This window comes from Lepeophtheirus salmonis, chromosome 8 (assembly GCF_016086655.4).
Source record: "Lepeophtheirus salmonis chromosome 8, UVic_Lsal_1.4, whole genome shotgun sequence".
NCBI classification, from domain to species: domain Eukaryota; kingdom Metazoa; phylum Arthropoda; class Copepoda; order Siphonostomatoida; family Caligidae; genus Lepeophtheirus; species Lepeophtheirus salmonis.
In genome coordinates, this window is record NC_052138.2 from 26,556,134 (window position 1) to 26,574,014 (window position 17,881).

The window sequence follows — 17,881 nt, forward strand, 5'->3', positions numbered from 1 at the left end:
TATTTGGCTAGGAAGTTTTCGTTTAAGTGTCCATATATGCTTATTAATTAGTCATGGGATTTATTGTCCTAAATCAGGGATGTACAAGCTCTAATATACTGGGCTGCATTATCACTTGAAATATTTTAATGGGCCATAAAATCTATTAAATTAAACTTCATGAAAAGTCGTTTAGTAAAAAAATTATTTCCTAAATAAAGGTCAATCTGGCCACCCTGTTCAAAGGTGTCTGTAGGATTACATATATACTCTTATTTTTTTGTAATTGTGGCTTGGTTTTTTGAATTTATAAAAAAAAAAATTTTCTTCTATTTTCTCTAAAAAAAAAATTTATAGAGAGATCATTTTTCAAAAATTCCTTGATTTGGGAATTAATTTTCAATGTTTGTAGGCATTATACGCGCTCTACACGTTTTGATGAAATTGTGACAATTTTGCTGAAAAAATACTACTTGAAGTGTGAATGAGTAGTGGGCCATTACTTTTAAGTGGCTGCAATGCTGCCCCAGGGCACTGGATATGACATCCCTGACCTAAATGATTGTTTTTCTATCATTTAAAAATAAGTTTTGAAATAATATATTTGTTGGACAAAGTACATAATTCTGACTACGAGAAATAATTATTGAAAACATCAAGGGAAAAAGCGTAATAATTTTTCCTCTTACGCGAAACATTCTCCCCCCCCCCCTTTCACCACGCATTCTGTGTTTTCTTTTTTTGTGTGTGTGTAAGGAAAATTATCGTAACTTATTTTTCCTTAGTCGTTGTTCCTTTATCATACCGAGCATATGCTTATACAAAGCCGCTTTGAAATAAATACAACTACCCCTGTGGTCCTTTTGAATTGAGAGTGATTTTTTAAAAAGAAATTAAACAATACTAAAAGTGTGACTTGTGTAGGAAATTTCAGCATGAAAATTTTCTTCAAATTATAAACATTTACTACTAAAGCAAACAGAAGATTTTGTAATAAAGTTTAAAAAAAATATTGAAATACGATATAAAATTAAAATATATTAAAAAATATATATAAATATTTGAAAGATGTTAATACGAAGAGCAAAGCTTTTTTCTGCTGTTTTTGTCACAGGTAAGCTGTCAATCAATTCTGATTAAGGATTATTTATTGGGATCTCTTTACTTTTTACATTTGGAATAATTCCTCACAAAGCCTGATACATTATAAATAAATTATAAAAACTATTAAACTATATTTTGTGATTTTTTCTTTTATTTAAATCTTTCAAGACGGAAAATACAACTAAATCATGTATGTGGTATTTTAAAAAAATACAAAAAAATGCTGTTTACACCACAAAACCATTTTTTTTTTTTTGGGTTGTTTAGGTAATTTTCTTGTTTTTTCGAGCTAACATAATTCGGGAATTGAAGTTTTGTGGACTATTGTTAATTTCATAATGTATAAATTAGAAGGCCAAAATTCAATACCAACATGTTATGAAGAAAGGGGCCTAATCTCAACAATCAATTTTTTATTAGTTGTATTTATCCACTTATTAATGCTGAGTCATCTATAGTCACTAACAACCAGAGCCCCACTCATAACAACAGTACTGTGATTATGAAACTGATTGGCCTACGAAAAAAAAAGGTTTTCAAGCAAAGAATTTTAAATAATTTTTGAAAAATTAATATTTTTAAGGTGGTTTTTTTTTTTTTAATTATACAATAATATGTCTTCCCTTAACATAAAAAACCTTTGGTTTTTACCATTTTGATCATAAAAGAGAATTTATTTGACTTACAAATAAAAAGTCCATTTACATTTGTCATTTTTTCATACTTATGATTCAGAAAAAGATACAGAATTAATTTAAATTTTTTTGGAAACTCGTTCATGCTAACTAAATTTTTTTGTTTGTTTTATTCCAATTATTTCTTTCAAGGCGAAAAATAATAATAAATCTTTTAGATCTTAAAAAAATACATTGTAGGCTTGACACCTAAAATTTTTGCGTTATAAAAGTAAATTTTTTGTTTCCTAAGGTAAAACATTCAGGAATCATATTACGGGGGGAGGGGAGGAATTCAATGTGACTTGTGTTATTCTAATGTACTTATAAAAAACACCTAGGGATGTAATCACTACAAGGGACAGGGGGCTTAATCACTAAAACTAGCCCCCTCTCAATATTATTACGGTACTGATTACCTATATATATATATATACGGAACGATAAAAAAAACAAAGGGACTCTTAATTCAATTTTGTACATTGCTACATTATTCGATATTTTTGGTATGACAGGAAAGTAAGTAGATAATATAAGCAGAACTAAAAGGGTATACAAATGAAACCATACATATATGTAGAATCAGGAAAAAAAACAGTTTTCGGCATTTGATTTATTTGTTTCAAGACTAATAAGCCGTTTGAGCAATAAAAAAGTTGATTCTTTAAGCTTTTTATGTGTATTTTTCAAACCTAAATATAATTCTATGTACCTAATATTATTTATGTATATATAAACATATTACAACTCTTGATTAGAGAAGTATTTTAATTTGTTTTGTAAAAATGGTATTTTATTCATAATGATTAAGAATGACTAAGGATGAAATATTATTAGCATCATGCTTTATAATATTTATTGATAATTTTGTTTTACCTTTATATGTTTTTTTATGCGAATTTGAATCATGCCATACCAGATTATTTTAATATAATATTCAACAAAAATAAATTTGTCAAATTTATTCTTGTTTTTACAACTGCAATGATCTTGTTTTTAAATTTATCTGGACATGTTCTTTATTACATCTTGTACGGGGACTTTTTAAACATTTACGAAATGCTCAGATTTTTATGGGTTAAGTTGATTTTGGAGATGTAAAATAAAGGACATGTTTGTGTGAAAGAAGATGATAATTTGATAAACCATAGTTATTTTCTGTACTTATTAAAAAAATATACAAAACACAAGTCCATTTAAAAATTTAGAAATAGCAAAATCAGAATTTTTTTAAGTTAAAAAATATATGATAATAAATAAAAATGAAAATTAAGCCCTAAATTTTTAAAGTTTTAAAAGATTTTCATCTCTTTCCTTCTTTAAAAGCGACATTCATTTAGCCAAACATCTTTTTTTTTTTTAAATCAAAATATGGACTCCCTAGAAATGTGATAATTGTAAATTCTAAAAAAATTGTAATTTTTTCTATTATATTGCCCCAACACATCTGCTAAATAGATTATTAGTATCTTCGATATCATGGATGGATGACAGAAATAAAAGTTGTATATGATATTGTGTAAAAATATTTATCTTCCTGCTTTTTTATTTTGCAAATGAGTAAAAAAAAATAAAGAAATAAAGGTAAACATTCAATATTTTTTTATTCAATTTTTTTTTACTTTATATTTCTCCTTTTATCAGTTTATCACCTCTTAATTTTTTTTTCATCCTCTAATAAAAAATAGAGCTATTAATTGTTAATATTTCCGGGTACCCCCCACACACATTTAACTGAAATCCCTGTATTAAATTCATTTTTAAAGTGACTATTACAATTTCCTATAATGATGCATAGGTTAATTATATATCATATTACTTATGATATAAGTTTGAAAGTAAATGTCATATAAGTTACTTCATTTTGCAATATCCCCCCTTCAACTATAAAAATATATCGACATATATATGTACTTTCATATTATAAGATATATCGCTTATAAATTTATAGATGTCGAAGATAAATTAGGTGATATAACTTATAAATCAGTAATTGACAGCCAAGATATCATTAACGAAGATTATTTTGCAAATCTTCTATTTATAATTATATATATATTTTTGCAATATATACTCGTATATCAAAGCTTTCTTATTGATTGATGTAAGTTTATAAGTCACAGAGTTAACTCTTGTTTCGTTAATAAGTTTGCTCAGGGATTAAGAAACATATTTCATCTCAGAAATAAAAAAAAGTGTCATTGAGTCAAAGTAACACGGCTAATAAACCAAGATTTGCTTTACAGAATAATATTTCTTCTGAAATTTAAATACCAGCAATTTTCTGAGGTATCTAGACACCATAACATAAAACTTCTTTGTTCGACCATTGGAAGATGTATTGACCCTTAGTCGTCGTTACATATGTTCCTACTTACAGGGTTTATACCAAATATTCAATTGAAATGATGTCATTCGGTGTATAATTAAACATTGCATCATCTTGCGTTAGTTTGAGGTAATTTGATTTAGAAATGTCGGTAAAAGAACGCCAAAAGCAACGAGTAGTAGATTTATTTCCCATCCACATTCGTGACTGTCACCATTTCTGACCGGTTTATTCGAGGAATCTGAGTTGTTTTGGAGGCTGGGAAATAATAAGAAGGTCGACTCATACGACAAGAGGGTCTGGATGATCAAACAAACGGAATAGTCTTGACAAAATACTTACGGAATAGGTTGAATACGATCCGTCACTAATAAAATTCAATGGCAAAAGGTTTAGGATGAAAATTACCCCAATAGGTACTATATTTGGCAGCAATACGTAGCTCCATGCTATAACAGCAACAAATGGTGCTCTTACAACTTCGGGAGATTCTGTTCTAACGGGAATTGACCAACATCACCACCAAATTTGAGTTATTTGGGTTGTTATTTTTCGGGGTGACATTGAGAGGATGGACTGTTGGATCCACCAAAATAATATCAATGATTTAAAACTTGTATTACCGGAGAATTGGTTTCCGTTGATTGGTCTAAAATAGCATAGAAGTTTCCGACTTTTTTTTAGGCATGCGTGACTGCAGATGGTGGACAATTTGAATGTGGAATTTTTAACATTGTAGTTTTTGTTTAACACCCCTGTATAAACATATTTGAACAAAATGAGAGGTTTTCCAGCTGTTTTTTTTTTTTTTTTTTTTAAATTTCTGTGAATTCAAGATCTGAAATCCTAGTTTAAAAAAGTAATAATAAACATTTTTAACTATGGAGGACAACTTATTTCCAAATTAATGAAATATGTATTATATAATGTTTTATACAGAATAATAAATCTCCTACTCTCTTTCCATCTCCTTGTTCATATTCATCGTTGGTGTTGTAGATAAATTATAAAAACACATATAAATCATTCTTTGAAACCTCGATAACCAAAATTAGTTATGGATTCAGAAACTAATGAAATAGTATCTCAAAAAAATTATTAGATACATGAAAACTTAATAATTAACATGAAAAGTAAGCAAAATATATGAATTATACGATATTTTATGTATATTTCAGCCCAGGAAAGTAACAGTGGGCTCTTAAAAAGGAACCAAACGCATTTATTAGAAATATAACAAGGATCAGATGTGTAGATAGTGGACACGTAAAGTATGGAATTCACCGTCCCATCAAGGCTTCAGAGTTATAAATACATATACATAATAGCAACATTATTATAGTTTTATAGCTACCATTACGGCCCAGTCTTCAAGATGGAAAAAAAAGAATACAAGAAATGAAAAGAAAAAATGAAGGACGGTGTTTTAAGGACAATAGTAAATTAAATTTATTAAAATTTAATTACAAATTGCTAAATATTCGAATTAGCCCTAAGCTAAAAGCTCTAAGCTAAGCTAAGAGATAAAAAAGAATTACATACAATCTGAAGTAATATTTTAAGAACATATTTAAAAGTATTAGCGATAAAATGAAGATTCAAAGAAATAAAAATGAGTTTTAAAAATGAAGGGTTTTATAATATCCCAGTAAGGTAACAAAGGGCTTAAAAAGTATTCACAAATAAATGTAATTTTCATAACATAAACCTCAAAGTTCGAGGCAATGATCAACTTTTTCCACAAAAGCTAAAAAATGATTAGATTATATATAGAAAGAGTGATGAAATATTCAGGACTATGTGTATTTCTATGCTTTTATGTATTATTCTGATACAGAAATATTGTACAACCTTAAAACTATTATTGCCACTTTAGTATTTATGTATTTCGTATAGTTAAGATATTAAAAAAATTAAGAGTAGGGAGTTTGAAGTTACATATAAACTGGCACATATAATATTACTTGTATAGGAGTTGAATAAGTAATCATTCGTGTTATTTATTGGTTTTCAAATCTCAGACCGTTATAATTTGTGTAAGACCAAACTAATTTAGTACAAGTATGGAATGCAAATGTTTGATGGTAAAATTTGATGCTCAAATATTGTAATATCGGCATTAATATGTCTCACAAATAAATGACCTAATTTAGTCTATGGCAAAGTCTCAATACCAATAATTATGCCTCCTCCTATATCTGAAAACTTAACAACATCATTAGTGAGTCCTTTAATCGTAATTCACAGTATATTCTGTTTGTTAAATATCAAACAAAAATTTGTTAAAATAACATATGTTTCCTTTAAACTCAATTATTCACATTCTACAAACGCCAAAAAGTTAGAAAATATTTACATATAATTCTTATGCATAAAAAAAGTATCAACATTTAATTTCATTAAATATAATTAGATTGCGTATTTAAACAAAAAATAATAATCATCTGCTAGAGTAATAATCAAATAATGCCTCATGTGTTTTAACAATATTGCTGTTGTTCTTCAATAGCAATATTATGAACAGATGTATGTTGTATTCATGAATGCTAAAGGTTCAAATATATTAGCAAAACAAGTCATGAAATTGAATGTGAATGTAATTATTTACAATAATGGTCAAAACAACGTTGATATGAGCAAATATTTCTTATTATTATTAGATTGGAATATTACTCAAACTCGAATGATCAAAATTTGAGATATTTGATTATAGACTAATATGATCATTAGTTGTTTAATTTTTTTATTGAGTAATTCCTTCAGAACTTCGTTCTTATATTTATACTGTTTTTTTTTTCTTTAGTCTATATATTTGCCGCCTAGTTTTTCAATCTAAAAAAGTGCCCTCAAATTTAATTTAAATGTTTTAGATCAAGGGTCTAATTTGGGACAAATACAGCCCAATATGTGTTCAATTTGACCCACAGTATCTAAGGGATTATAAAATAAACCTTAACTTATGAAAGCTTAAAGACAGGACTTAAACAACATGATTTAATATTTGGAACTTGCCAGAGTAATTAGTATTGACACGAAGGCTTAAAAGCTTAGTAATCCATGTAGTAGATAGGGGTTTTGAGAAGTAATTACTTTAAGTTTGATTAGCATGAATAATCATTACTATTATTCCCTATTTTTATGTAAAAATAGGTGTAGAAAAAGGTACAAAACGGTTTAAAAATATATTAGTTTATTTAATATTTCTTTACTCAAAACCGGGTAATACTCAAAAACTTAAGCTTCCATCCGCTGTTACAAGAGAGGAGGGGGAGAAGGAAATAAACAAAGACATTGGCAAGAACTACTCTTATGTTGATCTTCTTAAGTTCTACTCTGAGTCCAACAAGGACTTTTATCCAGACACAAAAATATTCAATCAGGTTTTGGATATAATTGAATGTAATAGGAAAGTAAGATCACTACTCTGGAGTTAAAAAATAATGACACAGCTGAAAAAAGGAAATTCATTGTTTATATATTTAATTTTAAAAAAAACAAAAACGGGCGAGCTAAAAAAACGCGTTTATTTTATTTTCAAATTTCTGAGGTTGTTCCTTCTCAGAAACACATAACAAAACCAGGCGGTTCCTTAGCTGTGAATGCCCTTAACGATATTTTTTGTTGTATCATTTTAGGAAATTACTTACCCAAATACTGATACAATAATATTGTTATCGTAACATAACTATAAAGAAGTATTTCTTATAATATCCAAATTAAATATAAATAAAGAAATCAATTATTACTAACCTTTGTCTTTTAATATTAATAATTTGACATTGTCTATATTTTTCATAAATTGAAATGGTCAAAAAAAGGTTTTACTACAACACGGATATTTTTTTTTTTCTAAGAGAAGGAAATATGTTTGAGAAAATAAATTAATTTTAAAAAGAAAAAGTTTTCTTTTTCATTCTCAAAGACCTTTTTTTTTTTTAATTATAGTTAAAATGTCATACAACTATTTTTGTTTTGTTTTACAATCAAACAATTTATTATTTTGTTAAAAGAAATATAGAACAATGAAAATAACTGGTTAATTGAATTCCCTCAAATTTCTCTGATAGTCTTATCCTACGTATTTACAAACATATGTATATATATATAGACCAGTAAAATGTTATTATGCACTCAAATGGGTATAAAAAATACCTTTCGTATAATTAAAAGAGTTATAATCAAGAATCTTCAAACATTATTTTATAAGGAGTTTTTTTTTAAATCACTCGACTATAATATTAACTATCTAATATTGATGGCTCTTATAATTACAATGCTAATTATAAAAATCTACGAATGTTCTTTTCCTCAGTTGTTGTCCTTATTATTAAACTCTAGAGGAGTGAGATTCCTTTTATGCCTCACTATAATAATGTATATATTTATAGTTATTAAAAAACATGATTGGACATTCGTGTGTGCTCATAAAAAGTATATGGTAACCCTGAGGTTTGTTGCGGTGTTATTAGGGTTAGTCCATGGTGGACTCAGAGTATAATTGAGGATCGACATCGGTGTTGTTCCGGTCAGTGACATTGTTTATTCTCTTGTCATAGCTAATTGTACTCAGTTGTAATGAATTGTCACGACAGCTAAACTCCTCTCCTCTACAAAATCCTTCAAATTGCCAGGGTTATCATGTCAGTTTTAGGTTTCATTTTGTTGTATCATATCCTAAATACTCATGATTTTCTTCCATACTTATATCTTTGTAATATTAAATGTATTAAACTAATATCACTTGGTCAAATAAAGAAATTGAAACAAAAAAAGGATTTATACACCACAGCTGTTTGTATCTGATATAATATGACGTCATGACAGCTAAGCTTCTCTCCCTCAAAGTATTTTTCAAATTGTCAGGGTTACGATTTTCAAAATAAATAAAGATTAAATGGTTACTATATATTTATCACTAATATAACTGTAAGCATTTGGACAGATTATGATGTGCCCCAGAATACTTATATTTTAGTAAATTCAAAAAAAATATTTAAAATTTATACCACTAAAATTTTGATCATTGGCCAATCTCATTACCAACTATTAATTAATACTATCATTTTATTTTGATCTATTAAAATTCCATGGTTATTATGTATCTATTAGTAATTTAACAGTGGACAATTGAACTTTATAATGTGTCACAGAATACTTATATTTTCTTAATTTGAAGTAATAAGTAATAAACTACACACTTAATATATCGATCATCCATGGATTATACAATTATTGATTTATCTTCATCCCATGTACTGTACATCTTTCATTCAAAATTATTCATCACGTAGTTTTAGACAACATATACAAACTGTATATGAAATAAACATTTATAAAAATTTTGTTTTATGTATAAAAAGTGTAAGAAATATTTTTGTCAACGGATTTAATTACAAAATTGACAAGGCGAAACTAACACTCAGGTCAAAACAAAATGGTCTTATTTTTGTCTATAAAAACAAGAAACGTAAAAAAACTTTAATAAATGTTTTATAAAAAACTAGTTAAGATATTTATTGTATATTTGAAATAATTTTACACTCGACGAGACAGAGACGATAAATTCAAAACTGGTTAAGAAATAAACACAACACTGATTTGAAAGCAAATAAACTAAGGAACTTCTCTGGTGACATCACCCCCATTATCATATCAAATTTCACAACCTTTTTCTTTTCTTTTTTTAATTAGTGTCATCATCTTATTATTGAACGCATCATGGCTCACTCTTCATTGTTTGTTCTCTTACATCAAAATACACAGATTAAATTATTTATCCCTAAACATTATATATTCATCCATTAAAACATTACATATATGAGGATTATGGGTCAGGAGAAAAGGCTAAAAGAGTAAGGAAGGAGGGAGGGAGGGAGGGAGTAAGGACACAAGCTGGAAAGTAGAAAAAACGGCTGAGAGGTTCAATTATTGTTATACTTCGTACATAATCAATCATGTTCATTAGAAAGCCGATCGACTAATGAACGACGAGAGTACACTTACATACATGAGAATATACATCACTAGGCTATAAATATGTAGCGTGTATTAGGCTCATATAGCCATGATATGATTTTGATATGATATTTATACCATATACAGGGTGCTCAAGCTATTTTCTCTCCCATCAGTCATTAAATTTAAAAAAAAACAAAAAAACTGAAGTATGAAAGCTTGATAGATTTCGAATTATTTCATTCAATTAAATCCCCTCCAGTCTCAATTAAAGTATAAATACGAGGCCAAAAGCACAAGCAGGACATCACCATTTGGTCCCTTGGCAAATCCTAGAATGCCTTCTCGACCCGACTGATAAGTTTGTCTGTGGTGCCGAAGGGAGTTCGATTGGGCAGTTATTCGATCCAATACTGGCTATTGTAATTTAAATATAACACACTGAAATGATCTGTATCAATCTCCAATTTGTAATACAATATGACCAATGTTGTAATAAATTCAGGCTTACAAATGGTATAAACTTATACAAAAATACTGTCGACTCTCAAAAACATATGATATATATATATATAGTACAAATTTAAATCACTAGTTATCACCACCAAATAAATAATTGTTTTTATAACAATATGTAATAAAAGTTTGTGAAATAAAAATTTCATTTTAATTTAAAATAACCTCCCGAATCTTATTGGTAAAGGATATCATTATATTTACACACAATATCCTTTAAAAGATTAATAAAAATATGATTTTATTATATGTCAATAACAGAAAGAAATTTCCCACTGACTTTTGAGTCCCCTATATAGTTTGAATCTATAATAATGAATCATAAAAGTACCTTTAAATGTAAGTGTTGTCTGAAAAATTAATGAACACATTTGGAGATCCTCATTTCGTGATAAATAGTCTTTGAATAGGGTAGCCAGATATCAGGATCCCGATGAAAATCGGGATCCTCCTAGTGATTAATAAATAAAATGAAATTTAGGTATACATATTTTTATGTTTTAAAGAATAAATAAATTTAAAGACAGACTTATTTCATCAATTCTCATTCTTTGCATTTTCACTAAAAGTGCAGAGTTTGGTTTTTTAAAAGGCAAGGGTGCCGTTATTTTTAATTCGTTACTGGGTTATTTCCTTTTATACAAAAAAAAAAAATTAATATTAAGTGATGAAAGAGCTAATTTTGGTTGAAATGGGGCTTGTATAAATTTGATTTTTACTTTAATTTATGTCCGTGAAGGGCCAAAATCTTTGTTCATTTCATACACTGTCATCGATTCTTATATAAATATCATTGTAGGTAATAATTAATACATATATTTTCTTTATAATAACAACCATTGGAAACAGGAAAAAACAGATGTGTTTTTTTCCAATTTTTCTTTTCCTTTTGACTTTCGAGGTTAATATTGAATGGAAAAGCCAGTCCTTATGAGAGTTACACAATTATATTAGTTTATAAAGCAAGCAATAGAGAGTGGCGCCATCTCGCAGAAAAATAATGAAACTCCCCAAATTTTAATATAAGTATTATAAAATCTTGGTTACTCACATGAGTTTGTCTACGCATGCGCCATTTTTGAAAATAATTAGTTTAATCATTCAGCTAACGACTGTCACCCCACCATGTGGATTAAACATTTTTTTTAGTATGCTGATGCTCTATTGCTTATGGTTATTTCTGACACCTTGTCCCTTTACGACATATCCAATGTAAAATAATTGAATGAATATTTTTCCAAAGGTGTAAAGCCCCTATAAATTCTGGAATCCCGTGAAGTAAACACTAATAGCTACATATACACAACTTTTAATCGTATGCAAAGAGGGTGAATTCCAAATGATTATAATAATTTCATTTCTTATCCCCTTGGAAATTAGAATAACTACATTTGTACGAAGAGACACAAAAGGGGGAGAGAGAGGAAACGACAGGAACACTTCCTCTGCCATTTTTCTGTCGAGTAATTTGATCAGTTTTCAAGATGTACTGTGTATTTATTTGTACGTTGTATATACATATATAATTACTCTAAAGCCGATTACTATAATATAATAAAAATAATAAGAATATCCAGTAAGTATTCTGAATATATCCATATTGTCATGAAACCTCATATTTGACAAAAAAAAAGTATATATATATATATAAATGTAAAAGTATTGTCTTTGCTTACCTATTTTAATGAAACAATAGGTTATATTAACAGATGTGAGTTTGTCTGTCTCTTTTTTACACCCTAATATGTAAAATGTACATATAAATGTTGTATATAGGGTTATGTCAGTCCTTATTTACTCGATCCAGCTCAGTCTTTGAAAATGTCTATATTTGCCCTAATAAAACATCAAATTGTTTAGCAAGATGTTATCTTTATTGTATCATACAATCTTTCTTCCAAAAAGAAACATAAAAAGGCCAAAAGTCATCTGGTAGTTAGTCAAAATAAATGAATCATACCAACTGCAATTAATCTATTTTATAATATTAAAATCCTACAGGGTGTATTAATTTTTTAATTTACAATATAATTTCAATAATTTATATATATATTTTATCTATATTATAAATAGATGTGTGTCTGAACTCTCTTAATCATTAATATAACCGCCTTTAGCGGTAACGATGTCTTCCAAGTGGTGTCAAAAAGACCTAGACCCCGTTACAGATATAGTCTTCTGTTATTGCGTCCCAGTGCTGACTGACAATAATTGTAAGGGAGCCAAAAGTGTCTAAAAAAGATTTCAAATGACTCAAAAGACTCATTCAATAGGAATTGCAACAGAAAAGATGGGTCTCTTTTATTGCCAGTGTCACAAGTGGACTGTCCACCCTCACAAAGTTATTTCCGCCTGCTTTTTTGATAGCTTTGGACAGTCTGCTGTGAAGCCCCCGGATCTCTTGCATGGGTTCACTTAAAGGATTCACCTAGGCTATCTTCTTTAACCCCTCCGGGTACAATTTTGCCTTTTTGACAGGCCCATTCTTCCTCTCCAACGTTTCGGACTTACTGACGGCGTAGACGGTGGTTCTGGAGACGCCCAACTACTTGGAATACTCGAATGAAGAAGTATGTATGCAAAAGAGCTCAGGCTCATTTTATTTTGTAACTAATTGTATATGGTTCAATATATCGAAATATGAATTAATTTCAAACACTCAATCGTTATTCATTATTGAATTAGTAAGTGTTCAGATTTCAATAGACCACCAGTTGTATATTCTATCTTATAGAATTAAATAATAATGAGAACAGCTTTGAAATATAAAAAAATCCTCTTCAGATTGCCTACTAAAAAAACTGTTCCCTCTTTCTTTGACATATTTTGTACATCTATATCCTACGCGCATATAAACATACACACTGTGCACTCCTAAAACTGAAAAAAAGATACATATATAAATATTAGATTAATAAGAAAATGACAGTGACTAAGCAATAGTACATACAAAGTTAGTCTCTTTATCATATTATCAAGAATGCACAAACACATGAAGATATAAAACATTATAAAAAATTGTTACAAAGAGGTCACTAAGAAGAATTTATGTTTATCCATTTAGATGTGCATGACTATGTCTGTACTTTTAATATAGAATTTATGTCAAATAGATTATTGCAAATGGCTTGATATACTTCTGTTTTATGTATGTGTGCGTGTGTCATTTTATAATTTCATTATTTCAACAAACAAAAACAAAAAATCAAACTTTCGAGACCCATCAAGACAAAAACCAGCTTGAATATTTCTTATTTTCGTCAAATTTGAGTGTAGATTACATTTGTACTCTTGAAAAAATTATCGTTATTTTATTATTAAGAAATTATTCTTAGCCACTATTTGAGTACGGTGCAAATTGCACTACTTGAAGTAAACAAAAATAAATTATTATTTTTCTTTTAAGGTTATTATTTATAGAGATAGTAATGACTGCATTGTCCCCTTAAAAAGAAGGTATTTTATACAAAAATAAAGTCAATTACATTTATGTTTTTTATTGAATTCGTATATATTATGTACGTTCATATTTTAATATGCTCATTGCCTAATTATATTCAATATATATGTCATGTCAACACAAAAGCAAACTATAATGATTTTTCCCCAATATTAGGTCTAGACAACATTTGGATTATTTGACGAATTATCGTCAATTTATATATGTTAACAAACAATTTACATTAATCCTTTGGAAGTGCTGCAAATTGTATTTAAAGTTGCAAAAATGATTCTCACAATAAATTAATGAAAAATTGATCGATTTTGTGTATTTAAAAGGGTCATACCGGAGCCAAAATAAGTCTTTTAAACCAAATAAAGATTCTAAACTGTAGTATAGTTAATATAGTATCAAAAATTTTCCAACAAATTTGAAAACTAAGCCTATAATAGTTTTGAATATGCAAACGAAATATTGGGTAAATAATATATATTTATTAATATTTTATTCAGGATTGTTTTTAAATTGATCAAACACATTTGGGGATTAAAAAGACGTTTATTTCTACGTAGTATTATTAATTTCTTTATTAAATGACTTGGCAATTAATGAGTAGTTAACGGGGGAGAATGGTACTAGTTAATAGCCATTCATTTTTATATCCATATAAATAATTTAAAAAAAGTTTTGGTTTTTTTAGTAAATTTCAATACAATCAGTAATATTTAAAGGGTGAATTTAATCTAGTGGCACTCATTTTTTTATTTTCTAGAGTAAAATTTAACCGAAAGGTTTTGTGAGGCTATTTATATAATAAAATCATATGAAAATAATGAATGCCATAACTTTATTCAAAATGTGATCCCTCTGCTATAATATTTGCCTCAATACGAGGCCTAAGCCCCCTGTAGTCAGACTTGAGTTTGGTAAACTCTTTTTTGATGGAAGCCTCCATAAACTGGAAAGTCCTCTAAGGAGTAGCACCCACCCTCTACTCTAGACGTGCCTAGATAGTCCATAGAGTTCGCGTGTGGAGATAGGCGGCCACATGTTCAGGTCAAAAAAAAGTCCAGAAAGTTGCCTATCAGGAAGACCTAGGTCTTAGCGGCGCAGCGACACGGAGCTCCATCCTGAGTGAAAACAAAGTTGTCCCCAAACATTTCTCAGGCCAAAGGTAGCACTTTCTTATCCAGTAGTTCGATGTAATCATCTGCATTGAACCTCTCCTTCCTTCTAACAAAAATGGTAGGGCAGACATTGCCTGTGCTCGCCACAACGCCCAAGACCATGGTTACGTTTGGATTTTTTTGTTCTGGAGACATGTCTCACTGAAGCCAACTCAAACTCCCTCGTTCTGGTTGGTTTTGTTTATAATTGAGTCGAAACTTTACATAAGGAACGGGATTCACAAAACTGATCTTTTTTACAAAATTTATGGACAATCGACAAATAAATTTCCGATTTAATCAAATTTAATACTACAAAATAAGATCAACCCTTTATATATGAAACGTCATTTTCATACTATAACTAGTTATGTATTAGCTGTTATCTCCATCTTAGTATTGACAATATGTGGATCAAGTTACCTCATGTATGAGCTATTTTGATACTAAAAAACAGGGACGCACTTAAGATAAATAGTTTAGTGAAGGATATGGGATTGGCGCAAAATAAATGTTTTAAAATCTATGGGGAAATAGATGCCCCACACCCTAAACTGCGCCCAAGGCAGGTAATTCGTAGTAACTGTGCTAGAAAATTGCATGTATCATCTAGCCCCACATTTACATATATTGCAAAATTAATGCGTGAATGGAGAAATGTTTAGATTTTATATATACGTTGTAGGGTTGTCATTTCTTGCAATTTTGATTAATTTTTTCGCTGCTCACTGAAGATTGCGGACATTAAATTGCACTGATTAAATTAATTTATATATTTGCATAAGAAGCCCAAAAAACAACAACAACAAATAATGTTTTAAATCCTAAAATAATGACCTAAAACTGTCATATTTTTATGTATTAATAAAATTGTAAATATATAAATGTAGAATAACAAAATATAAAACGTGATAAAGAAGAAACTTGCTTGGAATAGAAAAGATGCATTAATAATGGTATAAAGAAGTGTTTGGGCTATGTATGTATGTATATAATAGTGTTGGATTGAACTTCTACTCGAACCTAAAATAAAAATCAATTTTCTGAAAATTAATCAAACTATTCTCTAATATAGGTATTATTCTTTAAAGAATTCGAAAGAAATAAACTCCAATTATTTGAAAAATACAGGTTGGCCAAGCTATTTGTGCCGTGTAAAGAATTTTTTAAATGGAACTTTCTCTGAAACCTTGATGAATTCTGATTTATTTTATTATATATAGTCACGTCCACCATTAATTACATTTTCTATACGAGGCTGACCACTTAGTCCCTGGGTAAATCCTGGAAATCCTTCTTGATCGGACTGATATATTCGTATTTGATGTACAGGTGTTTGGTTTGTTGTTTGATCACGCCCCACAAAATAAAATATATCAGATTTAGATCCGACGAGTTTTGAGTCCAAAAGTCTGACAAAATAAAATCGTAAAAAAATGTATTGAAGCCGTTGATAAATTTTTTTCCAGGTGTGCCACTATTATTAGCTCAATTTACCCCTAATCTTGGAAATAAACCATTAGTATGTTGTCACTCCCCGCAGATTTATAGGAGACCTCCTTGCCTTCACTAAATATTTAGGATAATAAATTTGTCAATATATATTGCAACTGGTGTAGGTATGAACAAGGTATCTAACAAAAACATCAGCTTTGGAAGTACCTGCGTTTGCCAAAAAGAACACGCCTAGGTGGTGGCATGGATAGCTTGTGCACTCTGTAGACTAATCTTATTTGTATTGTTTTTTCCAACGGTCCTGATGATCTAATCACAAGATCGGAAATGGTGAAACAATGAAGGAAAAAAAAAAAAAAAGCTTTCCAAATAAGTTTCATCCAGGTATGAAATTATTATACATTTTAACATCTTTGATGCAGAGAGTGTCTTTGTTACTGTAGAAGAAATTCTGTATATCGAGAAGTGATGCGGCTGAGATGTTAGAGATTCGTAATCTGTACATCAAGTACTATTGAAACTAAATATGAGTATGATTAAATTTTTTTTCTTGTCTAATCAGTTAACAAACAAAATTTGCAAATTATTACTCATATGTTTTTGTTGTTCAACCAAATTGTCAATTATCCGAACTTGATAGTTATAATCGTATGCAACACGAGTATATAAGTTGTATTATACGTCCACGCAACGATGCTTCTACTTGTCATTATCTGAAAATATTTATGGTCTTCCGAGTTTTTTATTTATTTTTTGTCCTGTATTGTTATTATTTCCCTGTTACATTTATACATATACATCAGAAAAAAAACACTCCCTTGAATACATCATTAGGATCGTATATCAAAAATGGTTAAGGAGGAGAGAAAGTATAGGCTACTTAACTAAGTAACAAAAATAAAAATCCCTTCTTTTATTCTCGAAGTGCTTTAAGGTATATGTATCAGTAATGGAGATTTCTAAGTAAGTACAAGGAAACTCTGATTTGCCTTTAATATAAAAATATTTTTGAGTACAACTTGTTATACAGATTCTATAATAGAAATAATATGGAGGTCTATAAAAATATCTCATATCAAGCCAAAGTTATAAGCGATAGCTAAAAATATTGAGCATCTTGACTCATCCCATTAATTTGAATACAAAGCCTATAATTGACTCAAATTTGTCTATGAAATTTTGGGTGGTATGTAAATATGGTTCTTCATTGTTCTTCAAGATTGTTTTTATGATGGCGTACTAGTAAGTAAATCATAGTTTT

The 17,881-nt window shown here is 28.9% G+C and overlaps 1 protein-coding gene across 1 annotated transcript in view; it reads left to right on the top strand.

Annotated features, from left to right (window-relative positions):
• Positions 1 to 762: 762 nt before the first annotated feature.
• Positions 763 to 17,881, top strand: part of LOC121123130 (lachesin) — a 207,032-nt gene continuing 189,913 nt past the window's right edge. The window contains exon 1 of the mRNA XM_040718244.2: positions 763 to 1,093. Within this exon, the coding sequence (XP_040574178.1) occupies positions 1,048 to 1,093 (46 nt within the window). The 5' untranslated portion in view covers positions 763 to 1,047. The remainder of the gene's footprint in view (positions 1,094 to 17,881) is intronic.